Below are 18,124 nucleotides of genomic sequence, written 5' to 3'. Positions count from 1 at the left end.
ACCATGAAGCATCAAAACTGACAGAAAGGTATGTCTAGAAGAACCTTCAAATTCAGTCATTGTGTGTGATTAATACTCAGCTTTGATAAATAGGACAGAAAACCATCTTTATTGTAGAAGCTAAGAACTACCTCTACTGAATCACAGTTGGATAAAAGGTGACTATAAAACTGTTGTGTGTGCAATAACTCAATAGACTGAATACTGTAAACTCCGAACACGTACAAACCTAGCTCTACTTTATTAGGGCCCAAAGTGATTACATTATAAGATGGCTGGCCTTTTATACCTGGGCCGTACACATGTGCGCACAGCCCAATGACCTCCGACAGTGGCGCCACCAGGTGGCTAGTAAACCCAAGCATACATACATGACAAAAACATTATTTTGAAACAATTTATTTCTACTTCAAACAAATTCTAATTGAATAACCTCATTGTATTCATTCTGTTCACAGCCCCACCAAAAATGAGATGCAAGATATCTTGATATAAACTTCGTCAGATTAATAAGTTACCAGAACAGATCATTACACAAATAGAAATCTGCATATTACTCAGAATGTCGCTAATTAACCCACCAAAATTGGAATCATCTCCAAGGTCCCTTCCATTTCGGAGCATACACTCCCCCAACAGGCCTTCGGGCTGAGGGTAGCCTGTTGTTTTTACTTGTCCTCGGATCTTTGACATCGTGTTCAGCATTCCTAACTTGGCTCTGTAGGCTTCAAAATGACATTAATCATTTAAAAAGACATTAATGCAGCCTGTACGCTTCAAATTGATGATGTCAAATACAGTAGAGTTTCTTCAGAGAAGTCTGCAATTATCCTGGGGCTTTTCTATTGCGCAATAACCAAACCATTAATACATAATCTTCCAACTTGGCACTACTGGCAGGGAGCTTTGGCCATGATTCTCTGACCATTTTTAGATGACAGGTCAAAAAACTGTTCAGGGCGAGACTGAATTTCTAATACACACTGCCAGAGGGGAGGGCTCCCCACCAGCTAATGATTGGAGAGTTGCCTATAAAAGTGCAATAAATGACCAGAAGCAAACTGAAAAAAATAAACAGGTGTGCACTTATTCTAAATCTAAAGAAATCCAATTCTTAGTTTCTTATCGGAGGATAGCAGAAACTGGTTATTAAACACGTGGGGTTAATTTTAACTTTGGGCTAGATCGAATTATCCACCCATTATACACCGTGCCCAATTGTGCTTTGCATTGAAGTCAATAGAAGGGAAAATCAGGCGGGTATTTAATGGGCGCCTAATTCGATATCATCTGTTTCGCACTATTGCCCAAGGTCAATATCACCCCCATGATTTCTTCAAAAGCACATTGTTAGGGAAAACTCACACAAATAAAAGTCAATACGATAATAGCTTGTTCACTGAATTAAAATATTTAGTCGCATGAGCATCCGTAATGGCCTTGAGTATGTCACTTGCACACTGTAAGAATCATGAATGTGCAAAGCCCAGTTGGTCCCTGAGCTCAACTGGAGACAGAGAGATCCTTATCCGGCATGATGCTGTGGGACAGTGCTGATTACAGGCCAGAGCTTCCCCCTGTGGAAGGACAGAAATTGGCTGATGAGTTGCTGGGGCCCCGTATGCCTGTGAGTGAATGGTTTCAGTGTGGTAAAGGCCAAAGCTGGGAAATAGCTAATAGAAACACAAGTAATCTATTTTGATAGACATGGCAGCTCTCTCTTTATATTCCCAATTCCATGCCTTTTCTCCATCTCCCTTAACACTCATACTGCCCAAGTATCTCTCTCCCTTGTAAACACCGCCATTAATTTGGCATATGTGGCCTTTTGGGGTAGTGCACCCACACTGGCACAACTGTTGGTGCAAAGACATTCTTCTTGGATTCGTTTTTAACCAACTTAGCTCAAAATCTAAAAAAAATATGCTTGCTTTTGGATTCGTCTACTAGAAGGCATACATTCTCTCTTCACCCTTTGCCTCAGTAACATTCAATTAGATCAGATCATCTTTAGCCTTCTCATCTCCAGTGAATATATCCAAAATGTACCCAGTTTTTCATCATAACTCTGTCCCTTCAACCCAAGTATCATCCTGGTGAATGGTCAGCACATTTTCTCCAAGGGCAGTGGTGAAAGGTCTAAATTTTCTCCAAGGGCAGTATATTCTTCCTAAATAATGACTGTCCAAAATTTAACAGAAAATTCCAAATGAGGTCTAACCAATACTCTCCATAATTGCAGTAGAACTTCATCACTTTTATATATTACAACTTGTGATGAAATCCAATATGCTCTTTGCTTTTTTTTTTAATTATTCGTTCAGGGGATGTGGGCATCGCTGGCAATTTATTGCCCATCCCTAACTGCCCTTGAGAAAATGGTAGAGCCGATTCTTGAACCACTGGAGTCCTTTGCATATTTCTATGTAGCAGCATAATTCTTGTAACCTAGCAAGTTTGCTTTTAAAGACTTGCATGCCTAGACCCCCAAATCCTTTTGTTCGACTATCTTCCTTGCGCTTTCCCATTTAGATTGCAATCCCATTTGCCATCCTTCTAACCAAAATGTGTGAAGTCACACTCTGACATTGTTCCGCCCGCTCACTGAACCTATTGACATTTTCAGCTCTCGTCTTCGCGATTCACTGTACCTCCTATCACAGCGTTAAAGAAAAGTCTTACTCTCACCAAAAAGCACAAAAACAATGGGGTGGATTTTCGGCTTCGCTCCGCTCCATTTTTCGCCCCGGAGCGGCGGCAATGGCAGCGGTGAGGTGTTCTGACCGGGTGATCAGCCCCGCGGCAATCCTCGGGTCCGGTTTAGCGGCGTTGAGCAGCACCGCCCGGAAGAGCTGCGCCCGGTGTGCAACGCCCCTGGTTGTGACACCGACGCGAGATTTGACTCCTGCCCGATCCGTACGCCCCAAAGTGCGCCCTGCCATGACCGCCTGGGAAATCGGGCGGTCCATCGATACAGACAGTGGAGAGCTAAGTAACCGACTCCGAAGGCAAGTGTGATTGTTTTTTCTTTTAATTTTTCTTGCGATTTGTCTGGAGGTGTGGGCAATGTTTTGGGAATGTTTTAGTGGTTTTTTTTTTAGGTTCCCCCCCTCCCCCACCCCGGCCTCCCTCGGAGCTCTCCTGGCCCAGCTCTTTAGTTCGGGTGTTTCCCAGGCTAGCGCCAAGAGAGTGTACAACGTCTCCCTTAGCGCTGCGCCTCCTGACTCAGGGCTGTAAGCATCGAATCCCAAGGATTTATTGGACATTGTCTGGACACTGTATTTTAATATTTTTCTCACCGCAAAAAAAGCTGGAAGCTGTTTGTGGGAGGGGCCCAGGTGCTTCTCCATGTTGGACTTAGAATGATGGGCAGGGGTTCTGGGAAGACAATGGCCAAGATAAGGCAATTCATCGCAGGTGATGAGCAGATGGAGAGTCCATTGTTAAGCAATGTGAATTCAACAAAGATAAATCAGGTGAACTGATCAGTGATCGAGCCATTACCTGGATGAGATACCAGAACAACAGAAAGCCATTAAGCCCAGACCGGTCGGAAGCGAAAACCCATCACCGGACTCAAAACAGGAAGCCTCGAAAACAAGGAAACATTATTGGGCCAAAACAAGACACACCCACAGGAAGCCGCGAAACAAACTTTATTCAGCCTGAAAGGGCAGACGGTATTTGGGATATAAAAGAGGCCGTGTGGCCACACATCGCTCTCTTGCTCTTGCTCGCTTCGCCTCTACAAGGACCAAGCCCTCCATACGAGACTGAGAGAAGAAACCAGAAGAGACACGTTTTCATCAGGAGAAGCAGCGAGTAAGCCAACGAATCGGTGAGCATCATCTCTGCACACACATCTTTTAAAATCACAGCCACAGTGTGAGGGGGTATCGTGGGTTCTCCCAACCAATATCTTAGGGGTTTACAGGGGAGGTTTTAGAAGTGGGTACTTTGCGATAGGGGCCTGTTTAGATGGGCCAGACTGTGTATTGTACTGTGTTTGTTTGTTTTACACAACAGGGTGTGTGTGGTTTTACTGGGTGCAGGTGTGTGTTTTAACTTTACTAAAAGCATTGCTGGTTGAAACCAAAGTACCCGTACCTGACTCATTCATCTGTTCAGTACAATAATCACTCCCAGCATTAGAACTATTGTAAAGTGGGGGTGCTTCGAAAACCCCGAAGGGAAACCAGACAGGGCCCAGCTGCCCAATGTTACTTACTGAGGTGGCACTATTACCGCCCCAAAAACATCGAAGCCAAAAATCCAGCCCAATAAGTCACAATGGAAAATAAAATTGAATTTTGTAATACCATTTAATACCTGGATTTGGCTGTAAGTACTCGGTCGTTTTAGACAGAACGTCTGCCACAGCTTTGCTTGTAGCATCTATTTTCTTAAATAAGAAAAAAATTCTTGTGAAAATGAAATAAGGAATATACACAATAGCCAGTGCTAATACTTTTGTATCTTGTATTTTGTGACTAAACATAGCGAGTATAAGTACTATTAGTGCTCCATTATCAGAATTACCATCTCTCTATGTACCATCGATAAGTCAAGATCTACAGAGCAACATTTTAAGATAACTCTTCATATGGAACTCAGAGCAGCTTCACTACACATGTAAGATCACTCATAAATCAGCTTCAGTTCCGTCAACGCGGGAAGGATTAAAGTACCCACCGGAATATTAGTATACATTATTTTAAATGCCGAGTCTCATTGATATTTTGTCAAAGCAAGCAACAAAACAGGGAACGAGGAATATGATTTGTCTTTGTAGAAAATAACGTGGAAACATGGAAGTAAACTCAAAGCTTGAGTGTTTAAAACTGCGTTATAGATTTAATATTCTGCAAAAACCCAGATAAATATGGCTGAGAACATAACACCTGGGGAAGTATGCACAGATAATTCTGCGTAGAGCGCATGAATCGTGAAATATTGAAGAGGAAGCACCCTTGGACAGCAAGTTGTGCAGTGAATGCAGACATACCTTCCCATCTTCCACACTCCGTAAACTTAAACTCATACAAACTCTACTGGCGTATCCTAACTCACACCATCACATTCATCCCTGTGCTCACTGGCCTACATTGGCTACCTGTCCAGCAATGCCTCAAACTTAAAGTTCTCATCCTTGTGTTCAAACCCCTCCATAGCCTCGCCCTTCCCTATTTCTAACGTCCTCCAGCCCTACAACCCTCCGAGATCTCTGCGCTCCTCCAATTCTGGCCTCTTGTGCAACCCCAATTTCCTTCGTCCCGCCATTGGCGGCCATACCAACAACTGTCTAGGCCCCAACATCTGAAATTCCCTGCCACCCGTCTCTCCACCTCTCCTCAAAACCTCTCTCTTTGACCAAGCTTTTGGTCACCTGTCCGAATGTATCCTTACATGGTTCAGTGTCAAATTTTGTTTGCTAATGCTCCTGTGATGCGCTTTGGGATGTTTCACTACATTAAAGGCGCTATAGAAATGCAAGTTTTTGCTGCTGTAAGTCTGTAACATAAGAAACAAATAAAGATTGTGATATCTGTGGTATACTCTCTACGGCATCACAACACACTGCACTTACAAGATGGCTCTTAACACAGAAACTTGTCAGGTGACCTGTCACCTGATGCTTTATTATTCTAAATAGCAATGGCTACATTACCACAGTAGTCCACTCAATGGAGCTATATATATTACAATATCTTTACAACATCACTAAAAAGCACACTTTACATTACAAGATGGCTCCTTAACAGAAACTATCATGTGATGTTGCCACATGACCTTTTATGATGAATACATCAGTGGTTGCATTACATCACTAGTCCACTAGGTGGAGCTCTGACACAGATGGCTGCCAGAGTGTGGTCACGTGTAGCCTTTTCTTCGAAGCTATTGGCAAATCCCAGTTTCAGCTGCTACTTTCCTCAATGTTCGAATCAATGTTGTTCTTTATTTGGAGGATTTCCTCTCAGCTTTGTCCCTATGAGTAACCTTTACAGTGAAGGCAATGAGTGCTCCGTCTGTATTTGCCCTCTGAATTCCAGCAATTTGTGCCAGTTGTTGGGTGGCATCGCTTGTCCTCTCAAATCTACTTCTCATACAAGGATTTGCAAGCCTTAAACAGCGGTCTAGAACTGATAGGAACATCAGTCAATAGAAAAAGCTTCCGGCAAATTACACAAGAGAACCTTTCCTAATACTTGGACAAACTTTTGATAGCTCTATAAACAAGGAAAATTATGACACAGTCTAGACAGTGCAAGATTATAACCGATGCGAGTAACAAGAGCAAAAGGCTTTAAGGTGAATCTATGAAGAGGCTCTCATATTGCTGGAAGTATTGCATGGGTTCTATCTGAAAATATTATAATTGTAGAAAAATGTCCTATATTTCCTGGGTGCATGAGTCATCTCAGACATGCACAGTTCAAACATTTTATTCCATGTATGACCTGATATTCAATCATTTTGAGAAAGAATTGTTATGAAATTTAGGTCTCAAAAGAAACTCAACACAATGGCCAGTAAATAAACCAAGACACCGGTACTATCTCAAAAACCCAAATAAATCCACTGCCCAACATCTAACAGCGAATATACTTGGTTTTCTTAAAGAAACACTTTAAAATAAGGCTGCCATCTCATTGTGGTTTCTGAGGCTGCAGAAAGAAACATGGTCACCCAGTCTACAGCTGGGTATTTCAGTATTTCATTTTTCTGATAATACTTTGTTTAGATAATTTGTAGACTAAAAATGTTTGAATGAGCCGACAGAACAACATACACAAAGATATCATGTATTCTTTATTCCCAAATTCTATTATTAAACAATCAGCAATATAAATTTCAACCACACAAAATGGATTTGGACATGTACTATTTAGAGTGCCTGTATGGCTCAGAGACATGGACCATGTACAGTAGACACCGCAAGTCGTTGGAGAAATACCACCAATGATGTCTCTGCAAGATCCTACAAATCCCCTGGGAGGACAAACAAACCGACATTAGCATCCTCGACCAGGCCAACATCCCCAGCATTGAGGCACTGACCACACTCGATCAACTCCGCTGGGCAGGCCACATTGTTCGCATGCCAGACACAAGACTCCCAAAGCAAGCGCTCTACTCGGGAACTCCTTCACGGCAAACGAGCCAAAGGTGGGCAGCGGAAGCGTTACAAGGACACCCTCAAAGCCTCCCTGATAAAGTGCGACTTCCCCACTGACACCTGGGAGTCCCTGGCCAAAGACCGCCCTAAGTGGAGGAAGTGCATCCAGGAGGGCGCTGAGCACCTCGAGTCTCATCGCCAAGAGCATGCAGAAATCAAGCGCAGGCAGCGGAAGGAGCGTGCGGCAAACCAGTCCCACCCACCCTTTCCCTCAACCACTGTCTGTCCCACCTGTGACAGGGACGGTGGTTCTCGTATTGGACTGTTCAGCCACCAAAGGACTCATTTTAAGAATGGAAGCAAGTCTTCCTCGATTTCGAGGGACTGCCTATGATGATGATTTAGAGTGCCATCTTTTCTAGGCAATATTTGTAAATTTTAAAAAGCCCAGTTAAGCAGGATGTGGGTTTTTTGTTGATATCAGACGCCGTGAATTCCCAGTCTAAAGTGAGTCACTGCAGTAAACAAGTGAACTTACATTAAGTACTTGAGGGAGAGAAGGGGAAAATTGGTCCATCATCCTGGACTGCGCTCGAATATCTCCTCGCAGCAGGTAGAGATCGAGGAATGAGCTGCGTTCCTCCAATTTTTCTTCGAGTATTCCCGATTTTAATCGCTCCATCGTTGGCGGCCATGCCTTCAGCTGCCTAGGTCCTAATTTCTGTGATTCCCTACCGAAAGCTCTCTACCTCTCTTTCCTCCTTTGAGACACTCCTTAAAACCTACCACTTTGTCCAAGCTTTTGGTTACCTGACCTACTACCTCCTTATGTGGCTTGGTGTCAAATTTTGTTTGATAAGGAGCTTATATAAAAGCAAGTTTTTGTTGGCTGTTTGTTCTTTCAGTTGAGGAATGAATTGTGTTGCAGGCTTTGGGGAACATTTCTTTAAAAATAGGATAATAATTCCCCCCCCTCCCCCCCAAAAAAAATTGCTTAAGATAAAATGTAAACTGCTCTTTAAAAATAAGAATCAAGTATTTACATTTTACTGGGATGATTTATAAATGAGCCAGCAGGTGGCAGTCTATGTCTGAGTCAGAATATTGGAACAGTACTGCGGTGACTATACAGAATCATAGAGCATTGCAATACAGAAACAGCCCACCAACCTGGTGCTGCAGTTTTTCTTCATATCAGCCAACTTATCTAATCCAAATTCCTAATCAATCCCCATACCCTATTATTATTCATGGTTTTAAAATTACTATCTAATTCTCTTTTAAAGAATTTATGGAGTCTGTTTCAGCTACAGTTTGTGCCAGATATTTTTGCACTCTAACCACAGTCTGTGTAAAAAGACACTTGGCTTTTTTCTAAGCTCCCCTGCAATTCCTTTTGAGATTATCCTGTATTGCACTCGAATATCTCCTCGCAGCAAGTAGAGATCTAGGAATGAGCTGCGTTCCTCCAATTTTTCCTCGAGTATTCACGATTTTAATAGCTCCATCGTTGGCAGCCATGCCTTCAGCTGCCTAGGCCCTAATTTCTGGAATTCCCTACTTTGGAGGCAGTTCAGAGAAGGTTCACAAGGTTGATTCCAGAGATGAGGGGGTTGACTTATGAGGAAAGGTTGAGTAGGTTGGGCCTCTACTCATTGGAATTCAGAAGAATGAGAGGTGATCGTATCGAAACGTATAAGATTATGAGGGGGCTTGACAGGGTGGATGCAGAGAGGATGTTTCCACTGATGGGGGGAGACTAGAACTAGGGGGTATAATCTTAGAATAAGGGGCCGCCCATTTAAAACTGAGATGAGGAGGAATTTCTTCTCAGAGGGTTGTAAATCTGTGGAATTCGCTGCCTCAGAGAGCTGTGGAAGCTGGGACATTGAATAAATTTAAGACAGAGATAGACAGTTTCTTAACCGAAAAAGGATTAAGGGGCTTATGGAGAGCGGGCAGGGAAATGGACCCGAGTCCATGATCAGATCAGCCATGATCGTATTAAATGGTGGAGCAGGCTCGAGGGGCTGTATGGCCTACTCCTGCTCCTATTTCTTATGTTATGTTCTTATGTTTGCTCCCTCTTGTTCCCATCTCATCGGCCAGTGGATAGAATCCATCACTATTTACCTTGCCGTAAACCTTCGTAATCTTGAAGACCTCTCATCAGGTCACCTTCTACGCTTTTGTTAAAAGCCCTAAATTTTCAAGTCTTTCTTCATAAATGAAACCCACGTTTTACGAACAAGGTTGTGGTCAAAGAACTTCAAATATTTTCTCTCGTGTACAACATTTGAAAAATATTTGCTCTGTTTAACCACCAATGCATCCATCTGTTGATTATCTTTGGACCTATTGAGCATTCTTACACAGGAGCGCCTTCACTTACCCGTTCCATTTCTACAAAGTCTTCATCTAGTTTTGTTCCTTCAGCTCCACCCATTTTTTCACTAACAAACTGCAAAACAAAAATATTAAAAATTATATCAAAAAGCCAGCCGTACACAAATGTATTGTACATGAAAATGCAAATAAAATTTAACAGTTAGTTAACACTATTAATTTGAAAAAACTGCTACCAATTTATGGTACGCAGACTCCCTGGGAGTAGCATGTGACCATGTGGATACAGGAGGAGAAATAATTCGCACAAGTAAGAATGGCGGACATGCCATCAATGAGTCAGGTCTCGGTCAGGCTCGCTATCCCTCAAGGTTGAGATCGTAGGTGAGGCATGTGTTGTTTGTGAGGGTGGATTGAGCAGATTTTTCAAAGCAATGAAGAGAAAACAGAAAAATACTGTGAGGTGGAGAGAAGGCAGTGTCATGTATTCAACCAGCATTGTAACCCATGTATAAACTGACCTAAGTTGTACACCGTGAGAACACTGACCACTAGGTGGGAGACACTCCTAACCTGGACCTTCAGGTATAAAAGGGGAAGCTCCACCCACCTTCATCACTTGAGTGCTAAGGAATAAAGGACAGGTCACAGACTGACCTTCTCTCAAGCATGGGCCTCGTGTGCATTTATACTGTGTAGTAAGGACGTATCAATGGCGACAAGAAACTGGATTTAAACTACGCGAGCATGGCCACTAGCAGAACAGACGACAGGTACTGTATTAAGGAATGGTTGGGACAGAGATTCAAAATTGTTAAAGCAGCACACAGTTCTCCAGGCAGACAAGGGCAGTCAGGCATGCCCCAACATGTAGTCGAACCCAGAGGGGGAGTTTGACAGAGACAATGACAAGCTGAACAGCGATTCATGCCATTGCAAGGGTCAATGCGGCCAGTAATGGGGCCATCAACACCTGTTAATGGTGCACTCAAGGACAATAACAGGGGCAGTCAGGGACGATCGACTAGCAAGGGACCTTTTGTTTCAAACCGCAACTCATGCTGGAGGCGTGGAGGCATACATTCAGCCGGAGTTTGCAGAGATGAGCAAAATACCTGCAGAAGTTGACACTGGGGAAAATCGCTGGAAGCTGAAGTTCAGCGAGTTCATGTGGAGCATGTATACAGTTCATACACCAAGACGCCACCGATAATGATGAAAGTGCTCCTCAATGGCATCCCAGTATCAATGGAGTTAGACACGGGTGCCAGCCAGTCCCTGATGGGTATCAAACAGTTCAAAAAGTTGTGAGCATCCAAGGCCAGGAGGCCAAAATTATCGCCGATTGACGCACAGCTACGGACTTACACAAAGCAGATCATTCCGGTGCTAGGCAGCACCATGGTAGTTGTGACCCACAAAGATTCGGAGAACAGGTTGCCACTCTGGATTGTCCCAGGGGACGGTCCCACACTACTGGGGAGGAGTTGGCTTGCTGTCATGAACTGGAAATGGGGCAATGTCAATGCAATTTCCTCTGTGGAGCGAGTATCATGCTCACAGGTCCTGGACAAATTTGACTCATTATTTCAACACGGCATTGGCACTTTCATGGGGGCCAAGGTAGTGATTCACATAAACCCGGACGCCAGACCAGTACACCACAAGGCCAGAGCGGTGCCGTACGTGATGCGGGAAAAGATAGAAGGCGGTACAGTTACAGCCGGTAGCTTATGCCTCCTGGAGTCTGTCCCAGGCAGAAAGGGGCTACGGGATGGTAGAAAAGGAGGCGCTCACATGTGTATATGCTGTAAAGAAAATGCACCAGTACCTGTTTGGCAGGAAATTTGATCTGGAGACAGATTACAAACCCCTAACGTCCCTTTTGGCCGACAACAAGGCCATAAATGCAAACGCATCGGCCCGCATACAGAGGTGGGCACTCACGTTAGCTGCCTATGACTACACAATTCGGCACAGACCGGGCACCGAAAACTGCGCCGATGCACTCAGCAGGCTCCCACTAGCCACTACTGAGGAGGCTACCGAGCATGGTGCTGAGATGGTCATGGCTGTTGAAGCTTTCGGAAGCGAAGGCTCACCCGTGACAGCCCGTCAGATTAAAGTCTGGACAAATAGAGACCCGCTATTGTCTCTAGTCAAGAAATGTGTCCTGAATGGGGACTGGGCAGCCACATATAGGGCATGCCCTGAGAAATTTAAACCATTTCACAGGCGCAAGGATGAACTCTCGATTCAGGCCGATTGCCTACTGTGGTGTAACCGCGTAGTCATGCCCCAGATGGGCAGAGAGGTGTTCATCAGAGAACTCCACAATGGGCACCCGGGCATTGTCACGATGAAGGCAATTGCCAGGTCACACGTTTGGTGGCCAGGGATAGACGCAGATCTGGAACTTTGTGTTCGCAGGTGCAACACGTGTGCCCAGCTGGGCCATGCGCCCAGGGAAGCCCCCCTTAGTCCCTGGCCATGGCCCGCCAAGCCTTGGTCATGCATCCATGTGGACTACGCAGGTCCTTTCATGGGGAAAATGTTTTTGGTTGTAGTAGACGCCTATTCCAAATGGATCGAGTGTGACATTTTAAATTCAAGCACATCCTCTACCACGGTAGAAAGTCTACGGGCAATGTTCGCCGCCCACGGTCTACCGGACATCTTGGTCAGCGACAATGGCCCGTGCTTCACAAGCACTGAATTCCAGGACTTCATGGTAGGCAATGGAATTAACCATGTTAGAACGGCACCATTCAAGCCGGCCTCAAACGGCCAGGCAGAACGAGCAGTGCAGATAATCAAACAGGGGATGCTCAGATTCCAAGGGGGTTCCCTACAAACCCGCTTATCACGCCTCCTGTTGGCCTACAGATCCCGACCACACTCGCTCACAGGGGTTCCACCCGCAGAGCTACTAATGAAAAGAACGCTCAAAACCCGATTATCCCTTATACACCCCACCATGAAAGAAATTGTCGAGAGCAGGCGCCAGTCACAATATCACTACCATGACAGGAATGCGAGGGCGCGATGTATTGATGTAAATGATCCTGTTTTTGTCCTTAATTACGCTGCAGGGCCCAAATGGCTCGCAGGCACCGTGGTTGCCAAAGAGGGAAATAGGATTCTGGTAGTTAAACTTACCAAAGGACAAATCTGCCGCAAACATGTGGATCAAACAAAAAGGAGGTTCAGCAACCCCATAGAAGAAGCAGAGGAAGAACACGATATAGAGTTCACTCCACCACAGGTGACCGAACACAGGAACCAAAGGGAGGAGAGCCCAGTCACTGTGGGCAGTCCGGACAGGCCTGAGGCACTGCAAACAGCAGACACTCAGGCCAGCGCCCAACAACTGGAGCCCCAACTCAGGCGCTCTACAAGGGAGCGTAAACCACCAGAGAGACTCAACCTGTGATCCCAATAAGACTTTGGGGGGGGTGGGGAGGTGATGTCATGTATTCAACCAGCATTGTAACCCATGTATAATCTGACCGAAGTTGTACACTGTGAGAACACTGACCACTAGGTGGGAGACACTCCTAACCTGGACCTTCAGGTATAAAAGGGGAAGCTCCACCCACCTTCATCACTTGAGTGCTAAGGAATAAAGGACAGGTCACAGACTGACCTTCTCTCAAGCATGGGCCTCGTGTGCATTTATACTGTGTAGTAAGGACGTATCAGGCAGGATTTAGGACACATGGCGGAAGCAGAGTGAAATGATGAGAAAGTTTCAAAAAGTGGACCCAGAGGAGTGAGGTAGAACAAGGAAATGAAAAGGAGAGGAGATTAAACAGCTTGGAATTAAAGAGCTCACGGGGTTGGGGGTAACATAAATGCAGGGATAGAGGATTGGCTAACTAACAGAGAACCGAGAGTCGGGATAAACGGGTCATTTTCCGGTTGGCAAACAGTGACTGGTGGGGTGCCGCAGGGATCAGTGCTGGGATCCCAACTATTTACAATCTACATTAATGACTTGGATGAAGAGACCAAGTATACTCTGGCCAAATTTGCTGATGATACAAAGATAGATGGGAAAGCAAGTTGTGAAGAGGACACAAAGAATCTGCAAAGGGATATAGATAGGCAAAGTGAGTGGGCAAAAATTTGGCAGATGGAGTATAATGTGGAAAATGTGAGGTTTGATAGGAAATATAAAAAAGCAAATTATTTAAATGGGGAGAGATTACAAAATGCTGCGGTACAGAGGTACCCAGTGATCTTTGTACATGAAACACAAAAAACTTAGTACAGGTTGAGCGTCCAAAATCCGGAAACCTCGGGACCGAGACAATTCCGGATATTTTCGGATTTTAGAACGTCTTTGTCTGGGCCAAGGTAGGTGGGGTCAGGCAGCCGAGGTAAGGGGGCGATGTCGGGCTGGGGTGCCAAGGGCCGGGGCGAGGTTGGGCCGGGCCGCCGAGGCAGGGAGAATCCGTATTTTGGAGCATTTTTCGGTTTTCAGACGACCCAGCCACCGATCGGCCTGGTGTCCGGATTCTGGAACAGTACGAATTTTGGAACTCTGGATTTCGGATGCTCAGCCTGTATGCAGTTACAGCAAGTAATTAGGAAGGCAAATGGAATGTTGGCCTTAATTGCAAGGGGGATGAAGTATGACAGTACGGAAGTCCTGCTACAACTGTACACGGCGTTGGTGAGACCATACCTGGAGTACTGCGTACAGTTTTGGTCGCCTTATTTAAGGAGGGATATACTTGCATTGGAGGCAGTACAGAGAAGGTTCACGAGGTTGATTCCTGAGATGAAGGGATTGTCTTATGAAGAAAGGTTGAGCCTATACTCATTGGAGTTTAGAAAAATGAGAGGTGATCTTATTGCAACGTATAAGATTCTGAGGGGGCTTGACAGGGTAGATGCAGAGAGGATGTCTCCCCTCGAGGGGGAATCTAGAACAAAGAGAGTTTCAGAATAAGGAGTTGCCCATTTAAAACAGAAATGAGGAGAAATTCCTTCTCTCAGCGGGTCATGAATGTGTGGAATTCTCTACTCCAGAGAGCTGTGGAAGCTGGGTCATTTAAGGTGGCGATAGACAGATTTTTGAATGATAGGGGATTTAAGGGTTATGGAGAGCGGGTAGGGAAGTGTTGAGGCCAAGATCTTATTGAATGGCGGAGGAGGCTCGAGGGGCCGTATGGCCTACTGCTGCTCCTATTTCTTATGTTCTTATTAATATGGTTCCTGGCATGTGCTGCTGTAAGTGAGATAGAGCATGCCAGGTTGGATCAGTGGGTGTTTATGGGTCTATGGGTGACGATCCTGGTATAGTTGTAGGACAGGAGTTCAGTGGGGGTGTAGTGACAAATGGAGAGGCACAAGTAGTGTAGCATGAAGGAGCACGTGAGGTAATTGCCAGGTGAGAAAAGGATAAGGGAGCAGGTAGGGTCAACAGAGGAACAGGGGAATTCAGGTCTGAGGCAACAACCAAAATCAGAACTCTATATATTTATAGAATTATATATGACCGCTGGGTTGCTCGACCAGTACCCGAGACACCAAGCTGCCGTACCAAGCATCTGCAAACACAGACTCAATTTTCACAAAAATGCCAACACCTTCAACTCCCACATCAGCTGCTGTATTAACCTGCTTGGCCAACATCAAGCCATGGCTGAGCTGAAATTTCCTTCAGCCTAATGTCTGGAAAATCAAAACCTTCCTTTTACGTTCCCACCAGCTTCCTCTGGCTTCAACCGCAGTAACCAACCCATCGGTCCACTCAAGCTGAACCAAATGGTTAGCAACCTCAGCATTCTGCCCAGCCCACAGCCCATGTTCCCACCTGACATTAGATTGTTTGCCAGCACTGCATTCTTCTGTCTCCAGGCCAACACCCACTTTTACCCTGCTTTATTCCATCTCCTGATGAAACCTGAATCCACACTTCCCTCACCTCTAAATTAGCTCTGCTCAGCAAACTCCCTTCCTGCACTTTCCCAAACACCAGTTAATCCAAAATTGTGTGGCCTGAGTCCTGTCTCACTTAGTCTTATTCACCAATCACAGTTGTCCTCTCCAAGCTCCAGTGTGGCCCAGTGCATTGACTTCAAAATCCTCATCTTCAAATCGCTTTACAATCATACTGTCCCTCTCCGAGCAATATCTAACCATATATCCAGACCCTCGTTCCTGCAGACTACCAATTCCTCACTCTCTTCACTCTCCCATTGACGGCTGTGCCTTCAGTGAATACATCACCACTCTTTGGATTGATCTCCCTAAATCAGTTTGTCTTGCTGCCCTTTTCCCCTCCTTAAACAGCTTTGTACAAACCTCTTCGACCATGTTACTGATCCACCCCTGCTGATTCCGTCTCTTATTCAGTACCCTTTCTCTCTTGTAAAGTGTTCTCAGATGCTCTTCTATGCAAGTGGCACTATAACGGCTGTTGCTGTTTACCTCTGCTCTGTCCTCATTGAGTGTCACTGCATTCTGAAACTTGTAAACCATTTATACTAACCAGTCTGAGTCAAAGAAGTTTCAACTTTGCATCCACTCAAACTGTGTAAATGTAATGTCGGTGAAAAATTGTCAAGTGCATTTAAGACAAGTTCCAGGAAATTGACACACAATGCATGGGTTTGATACCATGCTTAGTATAATGTTGGAAAGTGTGAGGTCATGTACTTCGGCAGAAAATATCAAAGAGCAAGTTATTATTTAAATGGAGAAAAATTGCAACATGCTGCAGTACAGTGGGACCTGGGGGTACTTGTGCATGAAACACAAAAGGTTAGTATACAGGTACAGCAAGTGACCAGGAAGGCCAATGGAATCTTGGCTTTTATTGCAAAAGGGATGGAGTATAAAAGCAGGGAAGTCTTGCTACAGTTATACAGGGTATTGGTGAGGTCACACCTGGAATACTGCGTGCAGTTTTGGTTTCCATATTTACGAAAGGATATACTTGCTTTGGAAGCAGTTCAGAGAAGGTTCACTCGGTTGATTCCGGAGATGAGGGGGTTGACTTATGAGGAAAGGTTGAGGAGGTTGGGCCTCTACTCATTGGAATTCAGAAGAATGAGAGGTGATCTTATCAAAATATAGAAACATAGAAAATAGGTGCAGGAGTAGACCATTCGGCCCTTCGAGCCTGCACCACCATTCAGTAAGATCATGGCTGATCAAACGTATAAGATTATGAGGGGGCTTGACAAAGTGGATGCAGAGAGGATGTTTCCGCTGATAGGGAGACTAGAACTAGGGGGCATAATCTTAGAATAAGGGGCCGCCCATTTAAAACAGAGATGAGGAGGAATTTCTTCTCTCAGAGGGCTGTGGAAGCTGGGACATTGAAAAAAATTAAGACAGAGATAGACAGTTTCTTAACCGACAAGGGGATAAGGGGAGCGGGCAGGGAAGTGGACCTGAGTCCATGAATGGATCAGCCATTATCGTATTAAATGGCGGAGCAGGCTCGAGGGGCCGTATGGATTATGTTCTTATGTTCTTATAACTGTAATCTGGTGCAATGTCAGACTTGAAAAGTGGTCAGAATGCTCCACTGGGAACTTCTTAAACTTGATATTTCATTCGAGCAGAGTTAATGGTTCTGACTGCTCATTCCTAAGGCTAAAATCTCATTTGGAAGATGGTGAGTTCAGAACTGTTGTGCCTGGCCAAAGAGAGATACAGAAACTGACAGTGCAACCTGGGGCTGCCAATCCTGTGTTTCACTCTCAAGGTATCTAAAGTATAAAAGGCCAACTTAAACCCAAAGACATACAGCTGATCATGTTTCCCACAGAAACAAAAATCCAGTCTCGACTATTGTTTAACACTGTGGCACAAGCAAATTAAAGCTTAAGTATATATGATAATTCGAATAGGACACACATTAATTGATATGATTGAGACACAAGTTGTGTATAGGAGCCTTGGTGCTACATTAAATCTACATGTGAATTAAAAATCTTTATTTTTGACATCTGGGTACCCATTAGAATAGTTCAAAATCTTAAAGCTACTGAGAAATCTACACAGGTAGAATTAAGGTTTGCCTGATATGGAGAACTCACTCTCTTCTCATATGAACACACCCAACTTAAGGTCAGAGAACTTAGGAACAGGTTGGTAACAGTCAAGACTTAGGAGCCCCAATTGTATGTAATAGTGCCAATATATAAAACGGCAGTACTGAGCACCAAGGATTGACAGGAAAGACTGTAACAGAACAATGGGCGATCTTTAAGGAGGAGATGTTTCAGGTCCAGGCTTGGAACATTCCAACAAGAGGGAAAGGTAGAGGAACCAGAGCCAGGGCTCCTTGGATGATGAGGGAGATAGAGAATATGATGAAACAAAAAGAGGGTGTATGGTGCATATCAGGTGAACTCTTCAATTGCGAACCAGGCCAAATACAATATGTTGAGAGGGGAAGTAAAGAGGAAAGTAAGACGGGCAAAGAGAGAATATGAGAATAGAATGGCAGTCAACATAAAAGGGAAACCAATAATCTTCTACTGGCATGCAAATGATCATCATCATCATTATAGGCAGTCCCTCGGAATCGAGGAAGACTTGCTTCCACTCTTGGCATGAGTTTTTAGGTGGCTGTACAGTCCAATACGAGAACCACAGTCCCTGTCACAGGTGGGACAGATAGTGGTTGAGGGG

At 44.7% G+C, this 18,124-nt stretch overlaps 1 protein-coding gene across 2 annotated transcripts in view; it reads right to left on the bottom strand.

Annotated features, from left to right (window-relative positions):
* Positions 1–18,124, bottom strand: part of sh3gl3a (SH3-domain GRB2-like 3a) — a 168,484-nt gene that overhangs the window by 18,647 nt on the left and 131,713 nt on the right. For both annotated transcript variants that reach the window (XM_070858669.1, XM_070858670.1), the window contains exons 2-4: positions 9,513–9,581; positions 4,330–4,402; positions 582–725 (exon numbers count right to left, since the gene is read on the bottom strand). In XM_070858669.1, the coding sequence (XP_070714770.1) occupies positions 582–725; positions 4,330–4,402; positions 9,513–9,581 (286 nt within the window). The remainder of the gene's footprint in view (positions 1–581; positions 726–4,329; positions 4,403–9,512; positions 9,582–18,124) is intronic.

This window comes from Pristiophorus japonicus, chromosome 17 (genome assembly GCF_044704955.1).
Source record: "Pristiophorus japonicus isolate sPriJap1 chromosome 17, sPriJap1.hap1, whole genome shotgun sequence".
NCBI classification, from domain to species: Eukaryota; Metazoa; Chordata; class Chondrichthyes; family Pristiophoridae; genus Pristiophorus; species Pristiophorus japonicus.
Note: the sequence above shows the minus strand (reverse complement) of the source record. Positions and strands in the feature narration are given on the sequence as shown.